Below are 24,644 nucleotides of genomic sequence, written 5' to 3'. Positions count from 1 at the left end.
AGACATGGACCTGTTGGAGCAGGTCCAGAGGAAGGCCACAAAAATGATCAGAGGGATGGAACACCTCTCCTATGAAGAAAGGCTGAGAGAGTCTGGGTTGTTCAGCCTAGAGAAGAGAAGGCTTCGGGGACACCTTCTTGGAGCCTATCAGTACTTAAAGGGGGCTTATAAAAAAGATGGTGGCAAACTTTTTAGTAGGGCCTGTTGTGACAGGACAAGGGGGAATGGCTTTAAACTAAAGGGGGGTAGGTTTAGACTAGATATAAGGAAGACATTTTTTACGCTGAGGGTGGTGAAGCACTGGCACAGGTTGCCCAGAGAGGTGGTGGATGCCCCATCCCTGGAAACATTCAAGGTCAGGTTGGACGGGGCTCTGAGCAACCTGATTTAGTTGAAGATGTCCCTGCCCACGGCAGGGGGGTTGGACTAGAGGACCTTTAGAGGTTCCTTCCAACCCAAACTATTCTATAATTCTGTAAGTTTTCATACCCCCAGGTTTGCAAAAGGTATTTTTCTTTGTCTGCCTTGCTTCTGTGTTAATCAAATAAACGTGAAAGTGTGTCACTTTATGAAACTCACATGAAATAGGAAATAAACATTTAACAAATCAGTTAACCAATACAAATGGAAGTTGCCCAAGAACACCTATCAAGTGTCTTAGATTTTCCAAAGATTCTGCTTTTTTCCATACTTTATTTTGGAAACTTCCTTTGAAAATTTATTTCATTTATGTAGTAGTCTTCATACATACAATTCTCTTTCAAGTGAGGAGTATTGAAAACTGAGTCACATTTCAACTCTGCTATCCCTAAAATAAATTTATCATAAATTTTCTGATTGCTTTTTATTTATTTTGAATACTGCATTTTCCCCTTGTTTTGCCTATATCACTCTAAGAATTGTAGGGAATGAACATATTTGATCTCACCAATCGTCTTTTGACATTTATTTATTTGCTCAGGTTCATCAACTTGGCTGTGAAGTTGTAGTCCTGTTGCTAGAACTGAATCCTGATCAAATCAATCTCTTCAACTGGGCTATAGATCGATGTTATACTGGATCATACCAGCTTGCCTCTGGATGTTTCAAAGCCATTGCAACTGTGTGTGGAAGCAGGTATTAATGTATTAATCTACACTTTCGAACGTAAAGAAAAATGCAGGTTCCGCTTGTGTTGTAAAGAATTGTTAGTCACACTCTTATGTTATATCCTCTCAAACAACTCTCGGGGACTGTATCACTTTATTTCCATGATTCTGAAAACAAAGTGATGTGCTTGGCAGAAGATGCTCTTACTATATGTATATTTGAAATCTGTGGCATTTTTATGCTATTTTGCTCAGGAAGATAGAAAATAACCACAACACTTTAATTTGAACATAGGTCATAAATCTAGTTTCAAAAGATGGCATCATGGTTTTTTTTTTACTTTAGAAAAGGAAAAACATTTTAAATGTTATTAGCTTAAAAGTAATTATTTTGTTCTTTTTCTAAGTGGCTTTCATTTGATTTGGTTACCTGTTCCTTTTCTGTAGACTGGTATCATCACTGCTGCTAATGCTAAGCAAGCACAAGCTACATGAAGACACAAATACAAATATTGCTTTTGTGTCAGGCCTTCAGAAAATTTTTTTGTTTTGTTTTGTATTTTTTCAAGACAAAAGTTATAGAGAAATTTAGTGGTAGTCTAAAAAAAGAAGATAATTTGCACCTAATTAAAATCTGAAAATTTTAGTCTGGACAAAAAATAATTTGGCAAGATATGTGATCAGCATAGTTCAACAGAGAAATACTTGGGATATAGCAAATCAAAATAAGTCAAGTATTTTAGAATTTATCTGTAAAAACATTTTGTTCTTACAGGAACAACTAGACTATAGACTGCATTATACTGAGATTTTAAAAATATGAATGGAATTTTGTGTTTGCAAATGCAGTTATTTTAAGAGTTTTTTTTGTTTATTGAACACATGAACATATGAGGTTTTCAGCCAGTCTTTTTTCCTCAGATTGTGTTACCTATGCCACTCTGTCCTAAAAATTAATCTTTCACATACCTACAGTAAAAATTGAGAGTATGATCTGCATGATTTACTTTGAAGGGAAAGTCCAATTTCTATCAAGTTGGGGATTTTTATTATTATTTGAAAGTTGTTAACAGTTTTCTTCTGTTGTCTATCAACATGTATAGAGAGGCCACTGCTTAAACTACTTGCAAAATGAGCAGTAATGTATCTCACTGTTGATGTCTGTCTTTGTAGAAAGAAGCCACTTATCTTAACTTCTTTTTTATTGTTATTTTTTAAACTTAGTGGAAGGGCAAAGAGACAGGTGTAGAGGGTGCATTGAAGCTAGTATTTGGAATTACCAAGAATGTCCCACGCCATACATGTATTTGCCATATTTTTTAACACTAAAATATCCAAATAGGCATTCTGCAGCCATCCAGGAGCACAGTAGCTCACATCTAGGATGAGAAATTGATGGTTCACAATTAAATAAGGTGCATTTACAAATCATCATGAAAAAGCGGAAACTTATTTAGTGAAAATCCAAATATTGTGATATGGGAATTGCTTTTCTAGCAATACTCTCATTAGGTTAACACTTCAATATGTTTAACCTTACAATTAATGTTGACTTTATAGATAGTGGACTTTTAGAAGCAGTTCCTCATGTTTACTCTTTGAAAACAATTTTGATAGAACTGTCTAACATCTGGGACTATTCATGTCAGGGATAGTGCCTTTTCTCCAAAGGGACTGTTTTAATTGCAGCTTGGCTTAAGAAGAAGTACTTTATCCCTGGAAATTTTTGTGCTATCCATCTTCTGTCATGGGTGTTGGCCTGTTCTATAAACAGTTTATGGTATAAATTAAAATGAATTGACAGTTATAGACACAGGTATTGCATTTCTCACTGTGGGTAACTCAGTGCATTCCTAAGCATTAGTCTAAGGTAATTATAAATAATCCCTTCTTTCTTCCCATTCACCAGATGGCCCTTTGATCAAGCAGCGTGTATTCATAAAAGCTCCCTTTCCCATATTCTGGTGGTAAAACAGAGAAAAGAAAGATTACATTCTCTTTAGACCATATTACAGAGTAAATTAGAGTGAATATAATGTGCATTCCTCACCAACATTCACAAAAATGTGCTGTTTATTCTTCTAGGAACTATCCTTTTGATATAGTGACACTTTTAAACTTGGTGCTGTTCAAGGCATCTGACACCAACAGAGAAATTTATGAAATTTCCATGCAACTTATGCAGGCATGTATCAGCTACTTTTTTTTAAAACAACCAAATGCATGTGTCCTCCTATCTTTGGGTTTCTTTGTGAACTTATAAAGTACTGTTTATTTGCTTTTTAGTTTTGTTTTGAAAATAAACGATTAGTTTTGTCTTGGCTATAAATACTTACGGGAATATTCATATAAAAATTAATGGGAAAATATTAGTTATGATGTCTTTCAAATTTGGAGAGTATACTCCAAAGCATATAGTTCATTCTCTGATATCTAAACTTAAACCGTTGGTGTTTCCTGAATTAATGAATTTTTATTGTTTCATTGTATTGTTTTTTTCTCTTTCATAGATCCTTGAATCAAAGCTTTTTGTTTATTCAAAAAAGGTAGCTGAGCAAAGACCGGGCAGTATCTTGTATGGTACACATGGTCCATTGCCACCTCTTTACAGTGTCTCACTTGCCCTTCTTTCGTATGAACTAGCAAGGATGTATCCTGAACTTACCCTTCCACTTTTTTCAGGTACCTATATCTATTTGACTTATTATCTACTTTACATTTTTCTACAAATGGTAGAGTACTAAGACATTTCCACCTGTGCACAGCAATTCTGTTTATAAATTTAGCTTGACCTGGTTCTATTCTGGTTCAGGTCAAATCAGATTTAGGAATGCAATATATATTTCCTAGAGGTACTTAAACAAAGTACAGAACAGCTATTTAAAAACCTTGGTTGGGGATTCTGTGCCGCTTGGGTAACTTTGAAATTACAAGGGCACTGGATAAGTTAAAGTGACATTGGCAAACTCTACTATAATGGGTTCTCGTGTTAAGCATAGTGATTCTTCTTATACATACATTTATATAGATGATACCTGTGAGGATAGAATTCTTCATTTTATATAAGCATGACTTCAACTTTGGGAAGATTGATTGCATGTGTCCAGTTTTAACAATGATTCAAATCACTCTGAATGACTGATCTCTACCTTCTGTTATTTGCCACATCCGCAAGTCATTAGTATCATTTTAATTTTATCAGAAATACATTTTGTCAGGGCTACTGAGAAAAATGTTAAAGAATCAGACCTGCAGGAGCACCATTCAGAATATGCCCACTGTGAGACTATTCCTGGGAACAATTAAACGTTTTGAGACCTATCTGTCTGGCTTAATCCATCTAATGTGTTGCTCTAGTTTTTAAATAACAGAATGCAATGTCTGTAATCGTGGGAATTCTTACTGGCTCTTAAAAACCCTTTCTGTTGTTTTTACTCAGTCTGTAGGGGCTGGAGGAAGGGTAAAGGAACAATATATCATGCATTTCTTAGTGCCCAAGATACCATGAGTTATAAATAACTGGTGTAGGGAAATTCTGATGGCTCATTTATCTTAAAAAAAGCGAATGTTCTTCATTATTACTGTTACCATCTATTCATGTTGCTGTAGTGGCTTTGTTGTTTAAAAGAACTCAGATACACAGTCCAAATCAGAGGCCCTTTCTATACATCTAGAATCATAAGGAGAGAGAACAGCGTATATCTTGAAGATTTTTTAAAACCAGGCAGTGAGGAAAGAAAGGAAATGTTAACTGTACTGATTTTACAGAATAATTCTGGTAAAGAGAGCTAATGTCATTCACCTTGGCGGGAAGCCTCTCACTGTATTTCTTGTCCCCAATTTTCCAAATCCATTTCCCTTACAGTGCCAGTTCTTTTTTTGTAAACTATATAAAGTGCTGTATACAACACTCCTGGACTGGCAGCCGACTATGAATTTTATAGGCCTCCCTACAGGAAATAAGACTCCTAACATATGCAAGGTGTTTTTGTAAACTCAGTATAATAAGTGCCTTAAGTTTTAAACTATAGCTTAGAAACGTGGAGGCTGATGGGGCACTTGTAATTCTTTTGTATGTTTATTGTAATTCTCCAAAAGCTCTTGAAATTCTAGAATAACAGCCAGTAACTGAATTATCCTTTTTCATCTTCATCGACATCTGTTTCACTTAATACATAATGTGGCACAGTAACAAGGGGTGACTTGCTGTTTCTAAGCCCAGACTATGTTAGTTATTTTAGACAGAAGACCTGACCAATTGCTTGCTATTATTGACCATTAAATTAATGTTTCTCTTCAGGAAGCTCAAGTACATGCTTTTGTATGCTTGTGGTTTGCAAGGTAAAAACCATCAGGTGGTCTAAAACGCGTCAGAAATATGATTTAAACTGTGTAGTTAAGGTTTCCTTCATAAACTAACATGTTGTCCTTTTCAACTTTTACTATTTTAGAGGTAAGCCAGAGATTTCCAACAACACATCCAAATGGAAGACAGATCATGCTTACCTATCTGCTACCATGGCTTCATAATATTGAACTTGTAGACAACAGACTGCTCCTCCCTGGTTCAAGTCCTACCACTCCAGAAGATGAACTGAAGGACAAGGATGGGGAAATAACAGTCACAAGTGGACTAAAAGGCAATGGCTGGGGCTCTCCTGAGGCCACCTCACTGGTTCTTAATAATCTCATGTATATGACAGCCAAGGTAAAAAAGTAAAACAAACAAAAAACCAAACTGTAAAACAATTTCTGAAATATTCAAACTTATCTTTCTTAAGCAAAAGGTACTTCTTAGGTTTCTTCCCTCTGATACCAGAAATTTTGCACTGGAACAGTCTGTACTAATCAGACACAACCTTCATTTGAAGAAGTTCCTTCACTTTTTCTTTTAAGGACAATGCTAAAACTGTTCTCTTTCAAAACATGAACAAAGAAAAGTGTTTTACCCTTTTTAAAAAAAAACTTAAAAGAGAGCATTAAGGATTAGTTATAGAGGAACTAAGTTCAGTTCCCTCCTGTATCGCCTCCTGTGTTTATGTCTAAGGCAGCAGATAAAAGTTTATTTGGGGTGAGAATGAGCACCTGGAATTTGTCCTACTGAAGCTCTTGTACTTTCTAGGAAACACTTAAATATTCTTTGAGAGAGAGAAAAGGAAAAAATTAGTATAAATTTCTAAGGTGCTAGATAAAGCATTCTTTTGTAAAAGGGAAGGTATTTTACATCCCAGGTCCTGATAAAGGACCAAGGATTCCTTTTTTCCAGTTACTTTTTCATGTAAAATGCCTAAGCAGCTGGTGGAGAAGGTACTGGGAATCCGTCTTTTCCTTCTCTTTGCTGAGTTGCAGGCTGCTATACTAGTGTGCCGTGCCTGCTCTGGCACTGCTTTTGCCAGATTCAGTACATATGTCTAAACTGCTAAATACATAAACCTCAGGAAGTAATGCTTGGTACCTATGTCATATGGGACAGAGTGGGTCACATTTCCTATCCTGCTCAGCAGAATGTCTGTATCCATGCTACATAGCAGTTGGTTCTGGATCTTGCCTCATTGTTGAGGCCTTGTAAGTAAAACATAATTATTATTTTGTGTGCATTTTGTCACATGAGCATGTCTGAAGTAATGTGGGGGCTGTGCTTCAGCCCACCAGAATGTTTTTTTGATACTTGTTGCATATCCAAGGCATGATACTGGCTCATTCAATTGATTGATCTAGCTTTGAGGCTGTATGTGTGATAAAGGGACTGGCACCTGCAGGTGCCAGTATAGATGACAGTAGATGTGGATGCCAGTGACAGTGTAGAGGTAGCTAATATGTATTAAATCATTTTCAGTAGAATAGCATGACCTGGAGATTGCCACTCCTCTTCTAGCAGAATGTCAGTCTGTGCGGTGGTTAAAACAATCTTCTCAAAGTGGGAGCCAAAGATTTTACACAGGAAACAGAACAGCTTCAATTCTAGACTCCCACATCCTGGATGCACGCACTAACCATTTAAATGGCTGGACAAAAGGGAGTCATTCCTATAACTGTGTCTTGCAAAAGAGAACAAAAGCTGCTCGTTTCCAGTGTGAAAGCAAAGGGCTGTCTAATGCTTAATTCTGCTAGGATTTACTCAGGAGAGAGGTGCCGAACTGTTCACTACTGTGAAGGCTGAAGCACTTAGGTACAGACATGCAGAAACAGAACTTCAGTTGCTTGAACAACTGTAAAGATGAAACCCAATAAACTGCTTTATTTTAGGATCACCTTTTGAATTTACATTCCTGAAAGACTTTTTTTGTGTGTGATTTAAGTCCTTCTGTGGATCTGAACCTAAATACTTTTAAACAGAATTTATGCTCTGAAGTCTGTCAGGTAGCTTTTGAAAATACTGTTTTGTCACTTCTGACAGCATTTTACTGTTGGTTTTGCATGAGAAAATGCTCTAAAAGAGCATGCCTTATTTTGGAGGTCTGCATATTTCAAGAAATGTATGCATATGATCCTTTGCAGTATGGAGATGAAATTCCTGGACCAGAGATGGAAAATGTCTGGAATGCTTTGGCCAACAATGAAAAATGGAGTAACAACCTTAGGATAACACTGCAGTTTCTCATTAGTTTGTGTGGTGTTAGCAGTGATACCATCCTTTTACCTTATGTAAGTGTTCGCACTTTATTTTATTTACTATTGGTTGCACAGGTTTAAATGAAGAAAACAGCTATCACCTGCAGAAAATGAATTTCTGTTTCAAAAATAAGAAGTACTGACATATTCCCTAGCACACTGAACAAAATTAAATCGCGGGAATAAATGAGCCAAGAAACTGAAATTCAAGAAAGGAATTGAATAGTGGGAATCTCAGTCTCCACCAGTGGAGCACACCTCATTTCAAGCAGGAGGTGGGCTCCTCTCAAGCAAAGAGCAACTTTGCATGTCTGTGTAAGGGGCCAGTAACAAGGACTGGCCATAAATTGCCAGAATGAATGAGAAAAAATATTAGAAATATTAGAAAATATTTTTTCATGACAGAATTGCATAAAAATATGCAATTTATGTATATATTTGGAGGTGGGCTCCTCTCAAGCAAAGAGCAACTTTGCATGTCTGTGTAAGGGGCCAGTAACAAGGACTGGCCATAAATTGCCAGAATGAATGAGAAAAAATATTAGAAATATTAGAAAATATTTTTTCATGACAGAATTGCATAAAAATATGCAATTTATGTATATATTTAAAATTTCATTGTATTGTTTTTTTCTCTTTCATAGATCCTTGAATCAAAGCTTTTTGTTTATTCAAAAAAGGTAGCTGAGCAAAGACCGGGCAGTATCTTGTATGGTACACATGGTCCATTGCCACCTCTTTACAGTGTCTCACTTGCCCTTCTTTCGTATGAACTAGCAAGGATGTATCCTGAACTTACCCTTCCACTTTTTTCAGGTACCTATATCTATTTGACTTATTATCTACTTTACATTTTTCTACAAATGGTAGAGTACTAAGACATTTCCACCTGTGCACAGCAATTCTGTTTATAAATTTAGCTTGACCTGGTTCTATTCTGGTTCAGGTCAAATCAGATTTAGGAATGCAATATATATTTCCTAGAGGTACTTAAACAAAGTACAGAACAGCTATTTAAAAACCTTGGTTGGGGATTCTGTGCCGCTTGGGTAACTTTGAAATTACAAGGGCACTGGATAAGTTAAAGTGACATTGGCAAACTCTACTATAATGGGTTCTCGTGTTAAGCATAGTGATTCTTCTTATACATACATTTATATAGATGATACCTGTGAGGATAGAATTCTTCATTTTATATAAGCATGACTTCAACTTTGGGAAGATTGATTGCATGTGTCCAGTTTTAACAATGATTCAAATCACTCTGAATGACTGATCTCTACCTTCTGTTATTTGCCACATCCGCAAGTCATTAGTATCATTTTAATTTTATCAGAAATACATTTTGTCAGGGCTACTGAGAAAAATGTTAAAGAATCAGACCTGCAGGAGCACCATTCAGAATATGCCCACTGTGAGACTATTCCTGGGAACAATTAAACGTTTTGAGACCTATCTGTCTGGCTTAATCCATCTAATGTGTTGCTCTAGTTTTTAAATAACAGAATGCAATGTCTGTAATCGTGGGAATTCTTACTGGCTCTTAAAAACCCTTTCTGTTGTTTTTACTCAGTCTGTAGGGGCTGGAGGAAGGGTAAAGGAACAATATATCATGCATTTCTTAGTGCCCAAGATACCATGAGTTATAAATAACTGGTGTAGGGAAATTCTGATGGCTCATTTATCTTAAAAAAAGCGAATGTTCTTCATTATTACTGTTACCATCTATTCATGTTGCTGTAGTGGCTTTGTTGTTTAAAAGAACTCAGATACACAGTCCAAATCAGAGGCCCTTTCTATACATCTAGAATCATAAGGAGAGAGAACAGCGTATATCTTGAAGATTTTTTAAAACCAGGCAGTGAGGAAAGAAAGGAAATGTTAACTGTACTGATTTTACAGAATAATTCTGGTAAAGAGAGCTAATGTCATTCACCTTGGCGGGAAGCCTCTCACTGTATTTCTTGTCCCCAATTTTCCAAATCCATTTCCCTTACAGTGCCAGTTCTTTTTTTGTAAACTATATAAAGTGCTGTATACAACACTCCTGGACTGGCAGCCGACTATGAATTTTATAGGCCTCCCTACAGGAAATAAGACTCCTAACATATGCAAGGTGTTTTTGTAAACTCAGTATAATAAGTGCCTTAAGTTTTAAACTATAGCTTAGAAACGTGGAGGCTGATGGGGCACTTGTAATTCTTTTGTATGTTTATTGTAATTCTCCAAAAGCTCTTGAAATTCTAGAATAACAGCCAGTAACTGAATTATCCTTTTTCATCTTCATCGACATCTGTTTCACTTAATACATAATGTGGCACAGTAACAAGGGGTGACTTGCTGTTTCTAAGCCCAGACTATGTTAGTTATTTTAGACAGAAGACCTGACCAATTGCTTGCTATTATTGACCATTAAATTAATGTTTCTCTTCAGGAAGCTCAAGTACATGCTTTTGTATGCTTGTGGTTTGCAAGGTAAAAACCATCAGGTGGTCTAAAACGCGTCAGAAATATGATTTAAACTGTGTAGTTAAGGTTTCCTTCATAAACTAACATGTTGTCCTTTTCAACTTTTACTATTTTAGAGGTAAGCCAGAGATTTCCAACAACACATCCAAATGGAAGACAGATCATGCTTACCTATCTGCTACCATGGCTTCATAATATTGAACTTGTAGACAACAGACTGCTCCTCCCTGGTTCAAGTCCTACCACTCCAGAAGATGAACTGAAGGACAAGGATGGGGAAATAACAGTCACAAGTGGACTAAAAGGCAATGGCTGGGGCTCTCCTGAGGCCACCTCACTGGTTCTTAATAATCTCATGTATATGACAGCCAAGGTAAAAAAGTAAAACAAACAAAAAACCAAACTGTAAAACAATTTCTGAAATATTCAAACTTATCTTTCTTAAGCAAAAGGTACTTCTTAGGTTTCTTCCCTCTGATACCAGAAATTTTGCACTGGAACAGTCTGTACTAATCAGACACAACCTTCATTTGAAGAAGTTCCTTCACTTTTTCTTTTAAGGACAATGCTAAAACTGTTCTCTTTCAAAACATGAACAAAGAAAAGTGTTTTACCCTTTTTAAAAAAAAACTTAAAAGAGAGCATTAAGGATTAGTTATAGAGGAACTAAGTTCAGTTCCCTCCTGTATCGCCTCCTGTGTTTATGTCTAAGGCAGCAGATAAAAGTTTATTTGGGGTGAGAATGAGCACCTGGAATTTGTCCTACTGAAGCTCTTGTACTTTCTAGGAAACACTTAAATATTCTTTGAGAGAGAGAAAAGGAAAAAATTAGTATAAATTTCTAAGGTGCTAGATAAAGCATTCTTTTGTAAAAGGGAAGGTATTTTACATCCCAGGTCCTGATAAAGGACCAAGGATTCCTTTTTTCCAGTTACTTTTTCATGTAAAATGCCTAAGCAGCTGGTGGAGAAGGTACTGGGAATCCGTCTTTTCCTTCTCTTTGCTGAGTTGCAGGCTGCTATACTAGTGTGCCGTGCCTGCTCTGGCACTGCTTTTGCCAGATTCAGTACATATGTCTAAACTGCTAAATACATAAACCTCAGGAAGTAATGCTTGGTACCTATGTCATATGGGACAGAGTGGGTCACATTTCCTATCCTGCTCAGCAGAATGTCTGTATCCATGCTACATAGCAGTTGGTTCTGGATCTTGCCTCATTGTTGAGGCCTTGTAAGTAAAACATAATTATTATTTTGTGTGCATTTTGTCACATGAGCATGTCTGAAGTAATGTGGGGGCTGTGCTTCAGCCCACCAGAATGTTTTTTTGATACTTGTTGCATATCCAAGGCATGATACTGGCTCATTCAATTGATTGATCTAGCTTTGAGGCTGTATGTGTGATAAAGGGACTGGCACCTGCAGGTGCCAGTATAGATGACAGTAGATGTGGATGCCAGTGACAGTGTAGAGGTAGCTAATATGTATTAAATCATTTTCAGTAGAATAGCATGACCTGGAGATTGCCACTCCTCTTCTAGCAGAATGTCAGTCTGTGCGGTGGTTAAAACAATCTTCTCAAAGTGGGAGCCAAAGATTTTACACAGGAAACAGAACAGCTTCAATTCTAGACTCCCACATCCTGGATGCACGCACTAACCATTTAAATGGCTGGACAAAAGGGAGTCATTCCTATAACTGTGTCTTGCAAAAGAGAACAAAAGCTGCTCGTTTCCAGTGTGAAAGCAAAGGGCTGTCTAATGCTTAATTCTGCTAGGATTTACTCAGGAGAGAGGTGCCGAACTGTTCACTACTGTGAAGGCTGAAGCACTTAGGTACAGACATGCAGAAACAGAACTTCAGTTGCTTGAACAACTGTAAAGATGAAACCCAATAAACTGCTTTATTTTAGGATCACCTTTTGAATTTACATTCCTGAAAGACTTTTTTTGTGTGTGATTTAAGTCCTTCTGTGGATCTGAACCTAAATACTTTTAAACAGAATTTATGCTCTGAAGTCTGTCAGGTAGCTTTTGAAAATACTGTTTTGTCACTTCTGACAGCATTTTACTGTTGGTTTTGCATGAGAAAATGCTCTAAAAGAGCATGCCTTATTTTGGAGGTCTGCATATTTCAAGAAATGTATGCATATGATCCTTTGCAGTATGGAGATGAAATTCCTGGACCAGAGATGGAAAATGTCTGGAATGCTTTGGCCAACAATGAAAAATGGAGTAACAACCTTAGGATAACACTGCAGTTTCTCATTAGTTTGTGTGGTGTTAGCAGTGATACCATCCTTTTACCTTATGTAAGTGTTCGCACTTTATTTTATTTACTATTGGTTGCACAGGTTTAAATGAAGAAAACAGCTATCACCTGCAGAAAATGAATTTCTGTTTCAAAAATAAGAAGTACTGACATATTCCCTAGCACACTGAACAAAATTAAATCGCGGGAATAAATGAGCCAAGAAACTGAAATTCAAGAAAGGAATTGAATAGTGGGAATCTCAGTCTCCACCAGTGGAGCACACCTCATTTCAAGCAGGAGGTGGGCTCCTCTCAAGCAAAGAGCAACTTTGCATGTCTGTGTAAGGGGCCAGTAACAAGGACTGGCCATAAATTGCCAGAATGAATGAGAAAAAATATTAGAAATATTAGAAAATATTTTTTCATGACAGAATTGCATAAAAATATGCAATTTATGTATATATTTAAAATTTTATTAAAAAGACAGAATGGCTGTTCAGAGTTTAAATAACTTGCATGAAAAATTAAGATAAGTAAAAATACTAAATACTTATGATTTTTCTCAGTAATCAATTAGTTTACAAAGCTATTAGTTAAACTTTGAAAGTCCTTTAAATAATGGATGTTATATCATGAATGGGACGTAACATGCTATGATCTTATTAGTTTGTTTGCTGTAAAGATTTAGGTGTTCCTTCAGAAAAGCACGTAGCTTTAAGAAAGTGCTACATTCTCTTCTCCTTTAGCAGACTAAGGCTTTCTGTGGGACATCTCAAGAGACACAGGATAGCTAACCTTTATAAGCTCCTTACCATATCAACTTTTGCCTTTGCATGGCTGTCATGAATTATATAACTGTTCCTGCAATGTGCAAGTCAAACTGTGCAGGATATTGTTATTATTCACATTAAAATAAAATCAGGGCTGTCTGAGAAAAGCAAGGTAGTCCCACTCCCGTGTTCCTTATTGCCCAGTTGCTGGGTGAAATGGAATCTAAATTTAGTAAATTTTCCAGCACAATTACAATATGCTGTTTTATTAGTTAGTCTCTTTCTATTGATTTCCCTGAAATAAATTTGAAATTACTATTAATGTGATTAAACTTATCTAAAAAGCCTCATAAACATACTTCATTTACAGTTGCTGAAATAATACTTTGCTTAAAGTATTTATGATGACTGCTATGCATAATAGAATAAAGGAAATATAGCAGGCTGTAAAAATTTTCAAGATGTTATTGTACCATAGACATCCTGTTGCTTTCCTTTTGTTTGTAGGGTTTACCGTTCTATATTCTCAAATCAGTGCATACATATGCAAAGTCAGTGTTGCCTAGCTAATCAAAAGAGGAAAGATTTGAAAGTGGTGTTACTGTAAGAACAAGCTCAAGGTTGATATGAGAAGAAGACAAAGGGGTTGATCTCAAATATCTTGAGGGTAATGAAGATCTTTCCATCCATTGTGACAGAGTGACAGAGGCTCTCCATTCAGTGTTGACCATGCTTTGAGCAGAAGGTTAGATGAGAGACCTCCCAGGTTCTTTCCAACCTGACTGATCCTACAATCTATGACAGACTTGGGATCAGACCCAAAGGTGGCCTTTATCAGGAGGAGCTATGTTGGCAGAGAACAAGTGGAAATCACAGAGATAAGAGACAAAATGAGGGCTGTTGTATTTCTGACAGCTTACAAAAGGAATAGGGGCAGTTTTCTAAGAGGAAGGAGTAGTCCTGTGCTGAGTATATGTCTCACTCCTAAATCTGTAGCCTGATTGGAAATGCCTGATAACCCTGTCGCCTTTTGCCCAGGAGCCCCTCACATACCTCATCCCCCCATCCAGATATTTGCCAACCCAGAGCTTTCAACACATCCTTTTTCCGAAACTGTTGCCATCCTACAGCTCTGAGCAGTCTACCTCAAACCCCCTTCCTACCCATAGCACTTCTTCTTTCTTCAAATTCTTTCCAAACCCCCTTGCCTCGAAGCCTTGGCTCTCACAGTCCTGTCCTCCAGGACAGTGCAGTCCTCTTACTCCACAAAAAGAGCAGTCTGTTTTACCATCTCCAGCTTCATCTGCTCAGCATCTCCTATTTTGCCTGTGGGACTTTTCTGCGCTCCCTCCCAGGCTTCCAGTGGCTGTTAACAAGACAATCACGTCTTCATTGGTGACGGCAGCTGACAAGGTTCCTGTGTTTTCTGCCACCCTGTTAGTTTTCTGCCACCCTGTTAGTCTGCGTTTTGTAATGTTGTCTGATTCTCAGATTTTGCAAAATCTGAAAAGTTTTCAGCTTCTGTAGGAAGCCTTACTGTGCTTATGAGTCACTCCCTAACTGATAGCTTTGTCTGGAGTAGGAAGAAGATACACCGGGCTTATCATACGCGTCTGCTCAGTGTTTTGATAATGCCCTGGAGTTTACAGATCAGAAATCATACCTAACTCTGCTAACTACACAAGACAGCTGATACCATAAACATGTATCTTCTATTATCATGTAGATAACACATACACATTAGCAAATAAAGATAATTTGAACAGTTTATCAGCACTGTTCCAGCTCAGCTGGGCTCAAAAGACCACGCAGTTGCAAGATTGCCAGTTTGCCCATCTCCTTTTGGAGCCCTCTGTGCCCCAAGGCAGTCACCAGCTGCTTCAAGCCTTCAGCCATCTGTTCTGCCCGTGTGGGTCCAAGCCAAAAGCATGCCTGACTTACATTTTTTTTTAATTTTTTTTTAAATCAGCTAAATTCATTGCTTTGTCTCTTATGTTTCCTTTAAGCATTTTCTCCCAGTGCCCCAGTGCAAATTGCTGAGCTGTCCTTTCTTTCACATATGTACTAAAAGATTTCTTAGAATATTTACAGTTCAGAAACCTCTTCAGCAAAGACTTAGTGTAGGGAACCTGACCCTTTCTGGGGTGAAAGAAGCTGGACACTGTGAGTCCAACTAGAAATGAGCCTTGGAAAGGAGGTGGATTTGTATCTGGAAAGTCCCTGGGAAATTTTTAGCACAGTAGAATAAAAGAGACTTTGAATATGTGCATTTTCTCTACTTTAAGCAAAAGAAAAGGAGAGAAAGACAGAAAGAGAAGCAGTCAGAAAGTTATTTTAATAGAAGTAATTAAGAGTGTAAGAACAGCAATACTTGGTGAGGCCAACAGGCAGTTCAGTCCAGTTTATTAGCTCCACTATAAGCATCTGTTTAGGGACTTCTTTAAAAACAAGAAGGCAAGCACAGAGGGATGCTTCCCCATATGGTCTCCCAGCTCCAGCAGTTTATGAATCAAATGTTTTTGAGCTAGAGAGAGTCTCTGCTTTTAGAAGCCATCAGGGTTTTTTTCCTCAAGAATTCAGTCTAATTTGATCTCGGTATCTCAACAGTCCTCATTGCTGTGGTGCATGCAGTAAGGTTTGAAGTCTTGTTAAAAGATTTATAGAACTTCCCAGAATTTCTACAAATTATACTCTCAGATTTTTCAAATCGGGATGCATGAAGTCTGTATACATAATTGCTCTGCCTTTCTTCCATGTGCTATTACTTTGGTTACAGATATAAGTAGCTACTCAGAGCCTGGCTTATTCTTTGTGGCTACAGCTACCTCTTTCACATCAACCATATCTGGAAATACAGGCATGAAGTTTTGGGTGGATCTAGTTTTCTAGATGAGAAGTTTGCTCCATTCAAGAGAGTAAGATTCATCTTCAGTGGAAATCACATACTCAAACTATAAATCCTTGAGTGTGATTCAGAGTTAATGCTGATATCCTTAAATGATAGGTACGAAATTAGGTGGGTTTTGTATATGTGTATGTTATATAGTTATATACCTAAACAGTTCATTTGTGGATGGTAAGCAAAAACTTTGGGGTAATTAGATCACAGAGTCACTCTGCTGCGGAAATGATCTTGATATCAAAGTGAGCAGTTTTATTTCTGTATGAACAAGACGGATGCAGTTGTGTGGTTGTGGTGTCTGTCTAGGAGTAACATTTGTATTCTGGATCTTTTCACTACTGCAGTGTAATATGTATTGATTTCTTTGGAAATTCACTTTGGACAGAGTTTAATAACTGTTATTTTCTTCTCTAGATAAAAAAGGTTGCAATATATCTATGTCGCAATAACACTATTCAGACAATGGAAGAGCTTCTTTTTGAGCTGCAGCAAACTGACCCCGTGAACCCAATAGTCCAGCATTGCGATAATCCTCCATTTTACCGTTTTGCTGCCAGTAACAAAGCCTCAGCTGCAGCTTCTGGTATGATCTAAGTATACTTTTCAGTTATGGTGTCCTGCTCTTTTGAGTCTTTATCTCTTTGAAAAAACAATTTCTTACTTTTGCACCCATTCAGATCTGTGTATATATAAAGTGCAAGTTTCAGGGCTTTGTTGCACATCTAAATTACAGTTCTTTTTGATTCCTAATGTTGTATATGCTTTGTAAACATATGCTTAATTCTCTCAACTATTTTAATAGGATATTACCAATGTTTGGTGCTGTTCAGAACTCATATGAGGTGGTTCTTCTACCACTAGTTTCTCAGAACAAGAAGTCATCATCAATGCTGTGATCACAGCAGATACACCAAAGCAGCAGTTTCCTGAAAACTGAGAGCCTCGACTGTGTGGCAATTCTGTTTTCAAAGGCCTAATGCTATTTCCAAGCTGCAGTACTCAAAGATACTTAAGAGACACCAACCCCAGATTTAACCTTGTCAATGTTTTGCCAAATTCTTGAAAAACAATAGGTTATGTCACCTGAGAATAAGCTTAGTTTAAGGAGTGGAAGAGCATCATTATGTTAATCTACCCCTCAAAGCATGTAAACTTTACATCATTCAGCCATGCAAGCAGGTCCTGGTTTGTAGAGGTAACAGTGTTCATTCATATGCGCAAGTACTTGCAGGATGATCACTGACATGTGGCTGCTAAAAAAATTTAAGTTATGGGCTTTTATTGCTTTGCAAATACTGTCTGTTGCATGTAACAGGTGTTCTTACTGACATCTCCTATACAGGAACCACCTCTAGCAGTAACACTGTTGTAGCTGGCCAAGATAGTTTTCCTGACGTAGAGGAGAACAGAATGGTGAAAGAGACTGATGAAAGGTTTGTGGTTTGTTTTTTTTTTCTCCAAAATGTATATGTTTTCCTAGGCTAAGGGTGAGATGTTGGGCAAAGTTCTGCATTGTTTTGCAAGGAACTCTGATGCTCAGACTGATCCTAAGTGGCGTTATCCCAGTAAGACCATTTTAAAATGAGAGTATGTAAAAGTTTTTTAAAAAAAGCTGTTCACAGGATTCTAGTTCCTGACTGTTGTTTAATAATACATTGCAGAGGAACATCTGTTAAACCTACATTGAATGAATGGTGCTAAGTAGATCATGGTTTTGTAGGAATTATCCACAAAGGAGAAAGAAAATCAAGAGTGTGTACCAAATAATGACTACTAAAATCTTTATGAAGAATCAGGTTTGATCACACCTTTTGATTTCATGGACAGTGAGTAAAATTTAGTATGCAGATTTGTATCCATGATTGCAAGGACACCTCCTTTGTCTGGATAAAATGTCTTACAGAGGAAAGCTATGTGAAATATTTTGCTTAGAAATCATATATTCAGTTTAGCCTTTTGCTACTTATGGTGCATGCTGACAAATGATGAATGAATAAATGCAAAACTTAAGGGCCATCAGATCCTCCAGCACAGGCAGATATATATTTCTTCTCTCACTGAAACCCTCTTATTTTGTAAGAGAACTTTGAATGAGTTCATTAATTTGTAAGTGTATTAGTATTACGTTAGTCTGTTGTTCCTGATGATAGTCACTAGTATCACTTCAGTAGTCCAACCCACCTTCCATAGGTTCAGGGCTTAGAGGTACAGAGCAAATTATGTGAGCAAACTTTTCTGTACTTCAGAACCTTTTGAATTGCTTGCCTTCTACATGTTATAAACATGAGTAGCATTTGTCAGGTTAGTTATGTCTGTCTGCTAATTTAAATGTAAGTAAAAAATGGCACTCGCCTTAGTACCACGTAAGGTTTCAAACTGAGAGTAAAGAGGATTTGACTCAAAATAATGGTTTTCAGCATATGCACTAGAAATGTACTTAAAAGGAAGATAAAACCATTTTTCCTCTGGATTTTTTTTATTATTCTTTACATAAATGTTTATGGCGATATAGTTTTAAGTTAGATTTTTGTTTAGTTGATTTGCAGATAAGTTGAGCAAACTTCATCTCCTACTATACTTTAAATCTAACTGTGTTTTCAGGATTTCTTGTCTTTCTTGCATAAATTTTAAATGTGACTCCAAAAAGTTTTTTGGCATTCAAATCTGCCAGAGACTGTATGATAAAAATGAAAGGAAGATTACAAAGTTCTGATACTTTTATTCTGATTCCTGCTGAAAGACTCTTCAGAAAAAAATGTAAAATAATTTGCCTGAATTCATTGCTGACATTTACATTATCAAAGACACTAGAAGCTGTAAGTGCTTCTGCACTTCAAAACCAATGTGTCAAATTTAGAATGTCCATTAATATTGACTTCATGTGTCAAGATATATTAAATAATGTTTACAGAAGCTAATAGATTGTAAACAAACTATTCTTATAAATGTGGACATTTTCTTTAATAATACAAAGCTAATCAGAAGATATCTATGTTTTTCTGTTGATGCAATATGATGTAAAATGCCCTGCTCTCAAATAATTTCGATGACCTGTATTCTCAATTTGTTTCATACAGGATAGAATTCTTTTCTGCATATTTCTTCATAATTTTTTCCTTAACTATTCTTCTTTTATCTTTTTTTATGCCAGATAAATATGTCAGTAATTGTCAGTTTGTACACATTTATTAAGGGAATTTATTAAAATACAGGAGAATCAGATACTGGAAAGACAGAAAATGGCAGAATTAAGATGGCTTATGATACCTTTTTGTCACCTCCACAATGAATTTATTGTGTCCTTATGAGTCAGATGTGCTTCAGAAACAGCATAGTATGTCAATGTATAATTAAATACCCTGCAATAATATGTATGCACATTAGTAAGAAATTGAATTGAGTGTTGCATAGAGAACCTTCAATCTTGTTGTGTTTGATGTAGTTGTTTTAACACGGTTATTTGTAATTAATTTCCTAGCTTTGCAGAAATGATGATGTTTTTACATCATCACTAGAGTGTGAGCCTCCAGTATGGCTCCTCTCACTCCACTTCAGGCCTGATTACACTGACAGCACAAGGAGGTGGAGGAAGCCAAAGGAGATTACCAGTAAAAGTTAGCTAATGGTGGATCTGTGGCAGGTTTGAGGACAGCTGTGAACAGTTTGTTCTGGGTCTCACATCCCTTAACTCCTCTGCTAGATCTGCTCTGGCAGTTGCTGGATTTTCCTATTGAAGGGTGATCTGCTGCAGCTTTTGCTTCTTGATACCTGTGCGGGCTTGACTTTGTACTATTCAGTCAGTTACTGCTTTAGCAGGTTGCCAGGATTTTACCCATGAACATGGGCTGTGACAAAATACTAGCTGTGAACAGTTTATATCTCAGTTCAGCCTTAGCACAGTTTCTTGCTTCAAGAAAATCACACATTTGCAGCATGAGAATTTTCCCTCTGCTAAATTTTAAAAGCTTGTGACACAGAAGCACACTGTTAGAACTTCTCAGAAACTAGCTGCAAAAATCTGCTTTTGTGGAAAGAAACAGCATTACATTCACATTGCTGTCTACTCCCATATAAAAGTGCATGCCTAAGGAAATGCTTTTTTAGTAGAGTAAGCATATAGTCCAGATGTTTTATGTCAGTTTGCATTTTTAATGAAGATTTTTCTTGTATTTGAAGGTTCAGTAATGTAATCAGAGCACATACCCGACTAGAATCAAGGTACAGTAATAGCTCCGGAGGATCTTATGATGATGACAAAAGTAAGTTGTATTATTCAATTTGATGAAATTTCTGGTGTTTTGGTTTTCAGAGGAAAACATTCTTATGACTGGTGGAGGCTCTCTGTTTAAGTTCTGTATAAACAGTAATGTAGCATCACAATACAGGGAGTGTCCTTAATTAATTTCCTTTGTTTAATCTGGGCTCAGTCAAACCTATTTAAAGGCCAGAGAGCTTCACAGAAGGCAGCAGCAGAGAATCCTCCAGACAGTAACACCTTGAACTTTTCGTACATGGCAAGGCAAAAGAATTCCAAGAGCATTACAGCGAGTACTTTGAATTGTGCCCTTTGCCAGTATTTCCCTCCAAATCAAGTGTTGTTATATGAGCATGAAGAAGAGATTCAGGAGTTTCCAAAAATGAGGTCTTATCTCCTCTTTAGCTTTTCTCTGCTGCCTGCAACCAGTTTCTGGCTGCACTGTGCAAACCTGTGTTAGGGGGGAGAGTGAGATAGGGCTCCTGAGCACGCTTGTTGTTCTCTATGTATTTCTGCTAAATGGACTATACATGGACACTTGATGCTCAGCAGAGATTCCAAAGAAAACCAAGATATTTCTGTCAACTATTGAATGACAGTGTAAATTTTAGGAGTTGGATGGTTTGACTTTATTTCTGGAGTGAATTGTAAGGAAGCCAATCTACACATTTCGGTTAGGCCCTAACCAAATGTAAAAAAGGCAAGACCTTTCTATTGACTTTCATCTCTGGCTTAATAAAGCTAGATCAAATAATACAGAGGCCATAATGTCTTGTCTTGGTGCTACGGACACCATTTTGGGACAGTATTTTGACATAAAAGATAAAGATTTTATATATTCTTTAATCCAAGTAATTTTTTTGGCAGTACTCTTCTGCAAAATATGGAAACACTGTCAAATACAATACAATAGGATAATTTAATGTATATTAACAACTATCATAATTATGAAGCACAATATTTACAAAATATTGTGTATGTACATACTGCAGTATTTAAATACAAAAAGAAGTGTGCAACATATTAAACTCAATGGTTTTTAGTACACTTATCTTGTTTTTCTTATGGCTTTCTAGTGCTGCAGCTACTAAAAATTCTTCAGCAGATGTTAATTGGAGCACCAGCGCTAATCTGATCTGCATGAACAATCTTTCAAAGCAGAACAATGTTTACATTATCAGAACATTCTTCAAAAGTAGCTGGTTTTGACAAGAGCTTAGAGTAATAAAAGGTTAAAAAATACTGAAATTTTCTTTGCGCTTTTGGAATGTCTCCTCAAGCCGGTGCCCAAATGTTTTTTCTGCCTGTACCTGCAAGCTTTATAGTACTGTGAATATTTGTGCAAGGTTTGCTTCTCACAGGGGTTCCTTCTGCAAATACACGAATACCTAGATGTAAAATAAAATACATTTTACTTAGCTACAGGCATTTATATAGAACTCTTATAATTCTTACAATTCTTATACCATTTGTCATTCTACAAGATAAATAGTGCAACCTCCATTAAGAAAGTGTAACTTATTCCCTCTGGCAGGCAGCCCAGGCTGCGAAGGAGTTGGTGGTATGGCTTCTCTCTTCTCTCCAGTCTACTCAAGCATACGTGTATTGCTGAGGATAGAAATAGGGAACACACCTCTGCAGCACAGAAACTCTTTTGTTCCGGCAAAGATTGTATGTTAAGGTGCAAAGTGCTTATTTTTTTTCTCAGTCTGCACATAAACCTGTGAAAACATGAGTGAGGAGCTAGGTCTTAGTGTGGACGTCATGAAGCAGTTGTATGTGAAATGCTTAAATTGGTAGTAATAAATAGTGACTGTGCAGTGTTTTTTATCTGAAAAGCATCTGGAAAACATTATCTGGTTAATCCTTAGAAGATGAATATGTGAAAATGCTATACTTTGCTACATTATTAGGTCAGTTTATTCTTCTTTATCTGTAACTAATAAATCATCCTCCAGAGGATGAGAGAAATAAGTAGAGGTCTAAATCATAAAGATCTAAAGTGCTCCTTGGAAGACTAACACTGAAGAACGGGAATGATGAAGTTGGCATTTGAGTAATAATCGGAGGAGCAGCTACTGCATTGAAGGGCTCCTGAAGGTCTGGAAACATGAAGACATTTTGTCAAAACCAAGAAGTGATGTGCATTAGAAAAAGCTAGCTCTGGTACTTTTGTAGGCATCGAAACAGCTTTGTTTCCTGTGGCAATGTCACCAAGCATCAGATACATGCTGTTAAAAAAAGGGAAGTGCTGAGAGTTTCAAACCTACCTAAAATGCAAAAGTGTAACAAAAAACAGAGCAAAAAATAATGCTCTCATTAAAAATTTACGAAGGGCAGTGTTTGGATATATGTCAAGAACAGGCCTGGAAAGGATACTTTCCATGGCAGTGTATCACAGACTGCCAGGCCTGGGAGATAAAAACTGACCAATGGGAAAATCTAGAAGAATGCGAGGGAACAAAATACAGGAGAGGTGAACAAAGCTGTGCAGCTGAGAGAAGACAGAAAGTGGTGGAAATAACGTACTTGACCCACATCATTGTAGATAAACAGGTGGAAGAAAAAGACCTATTGCTTATTAATATACAGCAGCTGTCATACTGAAGCAAAGTTAAATATATCTTTGAGAAATTCAAGAGATAATTCATGCCTGTTGAAAGAAAATTACCCTGAAGATGCTTTTTGCATTCCTTATGCCTCCTTCCTAATTCAGGACATTTAACTTCTGCCTTTGTAGCATCGCTCAGCAGGGCACTGGTGAGGAGTTGCAAGAATGTGTCACTGGTACTCTGCTCCTTGCAGCAGATGGCTTCTGACAGCAGCTTCATTGGCTGAACTTTTCTCTCATTTTTGAAGAGAAAGTCTGTTGCTTTTTGCTTTGTGATCTGGATCCAAAGCTACTAAGTGACAGCAGGGATTCGGCTGCAGCTCCTACCATTCACTGCTGTCTGCCTGGAATCTGTTTAATTTCCAGCAGCATGAAAGAGGGGTTAAAAATGCATCACTTGTTATTGAACACAGGAATTTGCAAACCTCATGTCATCTTATCACATTATTCCAAACAGCCGAGCTGATACGTTAGCATAAACTCTATTTTATTAATTGTCCAAAATGGGTAACCAGACTTGTTTTTTATGCACTCTGTTTTAATGCTTTTCTACACAGATGATCCTGTTTCTCCATATACAAGCTGGTTATTGAATATTGTTGAAACCAAACAACCGCATCCCCTGCCCATGCCTTACAATGGAGGATGTTGGGCACCACTTGTGGACTACCTCCCAGAAACCATCACGCCCCGGGGACCCCTTCATAGGTGAGCAGTTTCTCATTCTGACATTTCAAACAGTGAGATGCTTCCTCTTACTGGTTGACCAACACCAATCCAACTGTCCCACCACTCAGAACATCTGAAAATCATACGTTCAGTTTCTGCTGATTTCCAGTGCTAAAATCAACATGCAGTGAAGGCTTGCAGTTCTACCAGATTTCTACTAGAAAGCCTGTTTACAATGTAGGACATCACCTTCTGATAAGAATCAGACTGAAGAAACAACTAAAACAGAAAAGGAAAATTTCTCTTTCCCAAGCCTCTGTGGCTGTTATTCATAGCACTTTTCCCCCCTTGATCTTTTATTGTAACTAGGCTATGCATATTCTGAAATTCCGCTTTTACATAATTTGTATTGGCAGTAGTAGTGTTCTTTTCAGTAATGGGTACTTACCTGCTTAATACTGTAACTAAGGTGCTTCAGCATTAATCATATTGAGAAGCAATGCTACAAATTTGAAAATGTAGAGATTGTTTATTTCTTCAGAAATAGCCATCATGTTACTGTTTTCCCATCGCCAAGAGGTTTCAAACCGATACTGTGATTTAATTTCCAGGTGCAATATTGCTGTCATCTTCATGACTGAGATGGTAGTGGATCACAGTGTGAGAGAAGATTGGGCTCTTCACCTCCCTTTATTGCTACATGCTCTCTTTTTAGGTAAGGCCAACAGAACAAGAAATAAAGTATAAATGTACTCCTGCCCTTTTAGTTTAGTTTTGCTGAAGCTGTAGAGTTGTATTTCTTACATGTTTTTATAATTTCCTTAAAAAAAAAAAAAAAAGCCTGAGGCAATTACAGTCTGTGAATTAGACTCAAAACTTAGAAGCTTTTGAATATTTTGGCCAATTTCACCCAAATTTGAGAGGTGGGTAGAAATTTGAAAATTATTGACTTCCTAAAATGTCTCTAAAAAACCCATACCCCCCCCCCGCCGAGAAAGGCGGGCAAAACTCAGCCTT

The 24,644-nt window shown here is 37.1% G+C and overlaps 2 protein-coding genes across 2 annotated transcripts in view; both read left to right on the top strand.

Moving 5' to 3' along the window:
- Positions 1 to 24,644, top strand: part of LOC103907945 (protein furry homolog) — a 187,804-nt gene that overhangs the window by 106,140 nt on the left and 57,020 nt on the right. Inside the window, exons 29-38 of the mRNA XM_019474859.1 lie at positions 962 to 1,116; positions 3,174 to 3,273; positions 3,599 to 3,770; positions 5,540 to 5,796; positions 7,587 to 7,733; positions 16,507 to 16,675; positions 17,435 to 17,525; positions 20,269 to 20,351; positions 23,516 to 23,666; positions 24,239 to 24,342. Of these exons, the coding sequence (XP_019330404.1) occupies positions 962 to 1,116; positions 3,174 to 3,273; positions 3,599 to 3,770; positions 5,540 to 5,796; positions 7,587 to 7,733; positions 16,507 to 16,675; positions 17,435 to 17,525; positions 20,269 to 20,351; positions 23,516 to 23,666; positions 24,239 to 24,342 (1,429 nt within the window). The remainder of the gene's footprint in view (positions 1 to 961; positions 1,117 to 3,173; positions 3,274 to 3,598; positions 3,771 to 5,539; positions 5,797 to 7,586; positions 7,734 to 16,506; positions 16,676 to 17,434; positions 17,526 to 20,268; positions 20,352 to 23,515; positions 23,667 to 24,238; positions 24,343 to 24,644) is intronic.
- On the top strand, positions 8,355 to 16,046 carry LOC103907944 (protein furry homolog). Its single transcript, XM_009290207.2, has 4 exons — positions 8,355 to 8,516; positions 10,286 to 10,542; positions 12,333 to 12,479; positions 15,967 to 16,046. The coding sequence occupies exons 1-4, from the start codon at positions 8,483 to 8,485 to the stop codon at positions 15,970 to 15,972; spliced, it is 444 nt and encodes a 147-aa protein (XP_009288482.1). The 5' UTR covers positions 8,355 to 8,482; the 3' UTR covers positions 15,973 to 16,046.

The sequence above is a fragment of the Aptenodytes forsteri genome, unplaced genomic scaffold (genome assembly GCF_000699145.1).
Source record: "Aptenodytes forsteri isolate BGI_AS27 unplaced genomic scaffold, ASM69914v1 Scaffold155, whole genome shotgun sequence".
Classification (NCBI taxonomy): domain Eukaryota; kingdom Metazoa; phylum Chordata; class Aves; order Sphenisciformes; family Spheniscidae; genus Aptenodytes; species Aptenodytes forsteri.
This window is presented reverse-complemented; position numbering and strand designations above follow the sequence as displayed.

Coding starts and splice junctions, on each gene's coding strand:
- LOC103907944 (XM_009290207.2), top strand. CDS start 8,483: ATGTATCCTGAACTTACCCTTCCACTTTTTTCAG. Junction 8,517..10,285: donor TACCCTTCCACTTTTTTCAG/GTACCTATATCT, acceptor TTACTATTTTAG/AGGTAAGCCAGAGATTTCCA. Junction 10,543..12,332: donor TCATGTATATGACAGCCAAG/GTAAAAAAGTAA, acceptor GATCCTTTGCAG/TATGGAGATGAAATTCCTGG.